This window comes from Austrofundulus limnaeus, unplaced genomic scaffold (genome assembly GCF_001266775.1).
Source record: "Austrofundulus limnaeus strain Quisiro unplaced genomic scaffold, Austrofundulus_limnaeus-1.0 Scaffold0, whole genome shotgun sequence".
In the NCBI taxonomy this organism is placed as follows: domain Eukaryota; kingdom Metazoa; phylum Chordata; class Actinopteri; order Cyprinodontiformes; family Rivulidae; genus Austrofundulus; species Austrofundulus limnaeus.
In genome coordinates this window covers 2,839,791-2,843,238 of record NW_013952402.1, presented here as the reverse complement: position 1 = coordinate 2,843,238, position 3,448 = coordinate 2,839,791, and the positions used below count along the sequence as shown (strand labels likewise).

The window sequence follows — 3,448 nt, the reverse complement described above, 5'->3', positions numbered from 1 at the left end:
TTTTGAATCTGACTGCTTGTGGTTATATTGCTGGTCCACTCACTCTGCCTTGACTCGTGATAGAATTCACTTTTTTGACGGCAAATTTGGGTGTGCTGTTTTTTTATGTTGGGGGTGCGGCTTATAGCCCGGTGCGGCTTTTATGTTAATGTTCACGGATTTTTTTTTTTAAATGGCGGGTGTGGCTTATAGTCCGAAAAATACAGAATTCAACTGAATTAAACTAAAATAGATATAAACAAAGATAGATCCAAACAAATCACATAAACTGATAATGGAAAACTCCTGTAGCAAATTTGAGATTTTTTTTGTTCTTAAACAGAGACAGTAAAGAAGAGGAGAAAGTGAGTGAGTTATTTATTCAGCTCTAACAAAAACGTCAACTCTTTCGTTGCGACCAGCTTGTTACATTGTGGGAGACGACTTCACTTTCTTGTGATTCTGCCTGCTGCATCATGTTGAGTTTAGTTTGGTTTCTGAAGCATAATGTCACATCAGCAGGGGTATAAAGAATGCTGGAGCAGTGGGGGGGMTTTCCTCAGGGGATAGCCGGATCAAATCTTTCATGACTGTGGCAAGATCATGAATTGAGTCAYTGCTTTCTCCAGTCTAAACTTCTCCAGCTTGTTTTTTTTTCCATCCTATTTGTTCAACTATATTTTACATTAAAGGGCAGCAGAATTGTTCATTGTTAGAAACAAAAAAGATATATTGATTCCGCTAAATTATAAATATTGTATTTCTTGTTTTTAAGCCTCGTACTTATTGACAATAAGCTGTTTAGTTGGGGGGGTTTGAGTGTGTTAGTGGCAGCTTCAAGCATAAATCCAGAGTGAGCAGATTTTATTTTTCATTTTGTGTTTTTATATAGAGCATGAATGCACAACAGTTGATCTGTTTCCTGACAGCTTGACTTTTACAAAACTCTTAATGCTTAGAATGCCAAAAATAATGAGAAAAATAAAAGAAAGCAGCAGGGCATCTTTACCATTTGTCACCAGAGGTGGGAAACATCTGTTGGTATGGATACTGACAGATGCCTGTCGTGTTGCACTATGTGCAGTTAATTTGCAAATCTATATTTCCCCCCGCAGCGGCGGGCACGTACTAAGAAAATAGCAGGTATGATCTGTATTGCCTGCTGCCGAAACGCACAGGTAGACGATAATGATTTTGCCTGTGTGTTTGTGTGTTCCCGAAATATCTCATGGAGGGCTGGACAAATTTTAATTAAACCTGCTGAAAGTCATCACATGCCTRTCTGCAACTGATTAATTTTGTCAACTCAATTAACTGACAGTAAAAGACAAAATTGAAATTTTCAGCTAAAATTTGTTGTGGTTGCAGCAAAAAGTTGTTCACAACAGAAACAAATGTGTCAATTTGTATGTTTGCACATATCAAAATTTTAAGGTTTTACCACAATGTCATTTCTCATATAATTCAATTTTAAATTTGAGAACTTTTTTTTATATAACTTAACTAAATCTGTTATAACTTAGCTAAATGTTCTGGGGATTTGATGTATTAGCAATGAAAAGGCCCTATCCAAAGAAATTTTTAATTAAATAGCTCCATGAAATTGAAAGGTTAGTAGTCCACACTGCCTTTGGTTTGGATTAGCATTTATAACAATAAACTAAGACAGAAATGCATTTTGTCATTCATAACCACGGCACCTTCTGCCTGCATCGCAGTGATTTTCTGTCACGGTTTTTTTWAAATATTGGTGATTTGGTTCCATCCCAGTAATTCTGCATCATTAGTTCTGCTGGCAGATCTTCACAAGGATTCAAACCATTTATGCTTATTGAATGGATGCATGTATTTAAAAAAAAATGTATTACCACCAGCTCTCTGTGCGTATTCTAATTAGGAGATGTGGCAGCAACTTCTACAAGAATAACTTGGGATACAATGTGTGTGTCCCCCAACACACTCGCACAAAAAACCACCTCAGTAAAGTGAGCGCCGACATTCAGTCAGCGCCATATTCTTGAAAGAAAAACATCAATTATAAATAAATAATTMAATTAATTCATTTTTTTCATTACCTTTTTTCTGAAAAGTCTTTAATGACTTGAGAAAAAAATCCCCCCCTTTAATTTGAACAGGTGGCAAAATCATGATGAAAAATACAGACGAGAATAAAATAGGATGATGAAAAAAATGAGCGATTCTGAGTTTCACTCAGCTATGAGGAAAAAATAGTTTGCAAAAATAATTATTTTTAAAGATGTTAACAGTTTCTGTAAACACTGTGTGAGTAAATGCTCAACACTGTTATTTTTTTTAAAGCAAAACTTTAAATGCAAATTTTTAGCACGACTCACAGATTCATAAACAAGTGTGAGGAGGCAGCGGGGCTTTTCAACTAAAATAAAGTGAACGTAAAGGTGTCATCGTCACCATCATTTTTAGTTTCACAACTCAATCATGTATTTAAAACAAGGACAAGAAAATAGATAAATTATTAACTTTCAGATGTGACACACGCACATATATTGTGAGGTATTTTTCACATAGTTGGTGCTAAAATTCTTTTTTTTATTGATGAAAGCGTAAAACCTGTTAACTGTTCTGCACATTAAAAGAGTTCAACATCTAAAATGTGTTTTTCTATTAGGGATTTAAAAAATTTGCCAATCATTAAATTTAGTTTTAATATACATTACAGGTATCATTCAAACGTCTTTGAACGAGGTTTTAATCCTGTACTAATTTTGTTTTTGGCACTTGGTGTTGAAGTAATTTGGGTTTTGCTCGGTGCAGTTGCACTATCATCCTCCTCCTGCAGTGCGCATACAGAACGTTGGCTCGTATAGGAAAATACGTGAACTCTGTAAAGTAGACTCATCCAGTGCAACTCCTTTATTAGGCTTGTCACATTTGCAAAGCTTGATTAATATTTACAGCTTAGACTCAGCAAGAGTACACAACATGCACACTAATTATTGCAAAGTTCTTCAGGCTGTAAGTTGCTAGAGTCTTGCAAGTTGTTTCATACTGCATTTTAATTGCAGAATACATTAATTCTCCCTTTGTAACAAAGGGCACATGGTGTAGAGCTGCACAGATAAACTTCATACTCGTATTTTCTTGTGTCAACAAAACCTCGGATTTTTCAAACTGAGCAGAAACTAATAAGCCTGCTGGAGAAATGATCAAGTCAGCAGTAATGGCTGCTGCTCCCTTATAGTACCGGAATATAAGTTAGTGGAGAAAAATCAGGTAAAGTGATAAACTCACTGGAACAAGGAATTTTTTAATTTCCTCCAAGGCGTGACTCATTCGGGAATAGGCCTCTCCTGGTGGAGCGAAGACTTCAATTAAAACGTGGAGATCGTTACTCAGATGGGCATATTTGGCCTCTCCGCTCTTTCGTAATTCTTCTTCCTGTAATGATTAAAAATAAATAAATAAATAAATAATTTATATATATATATAT

General features: G+C 35.4%; 1 protein-coding gene across 4 annotated transcripts in view; it reads right to left on the bottom strand.

Annotated features, from left to right (window-relative positions):
* The window catches only part of khdrbs2 (KH domain containing, RNA binding, signal transduction associated 2), a 110,149-nt gene that overhangs the window by 50,660 nt on the left and 56,041 nt on the right, over positions 1–3,448 (bottom strand). For all 4 annotated transcript variants that reach the window (XR_001310462.1, XR_001310464.1, XR_001310472.1 and 1 more), the window contains exon 4: positions 3,250–3,396. Coding sequence is in view for 1 of the 4 variants with exons in the window: in XM_014011380.1 (XP_013866834.1) it covers positions 3,250–3,396 (147 nt within the window). In the remaining 3 variants the exon portion in view is untranslated. The remainder of the gene's footprint in view (positions 1–3,249; positions 3,397–3,448) is intronic.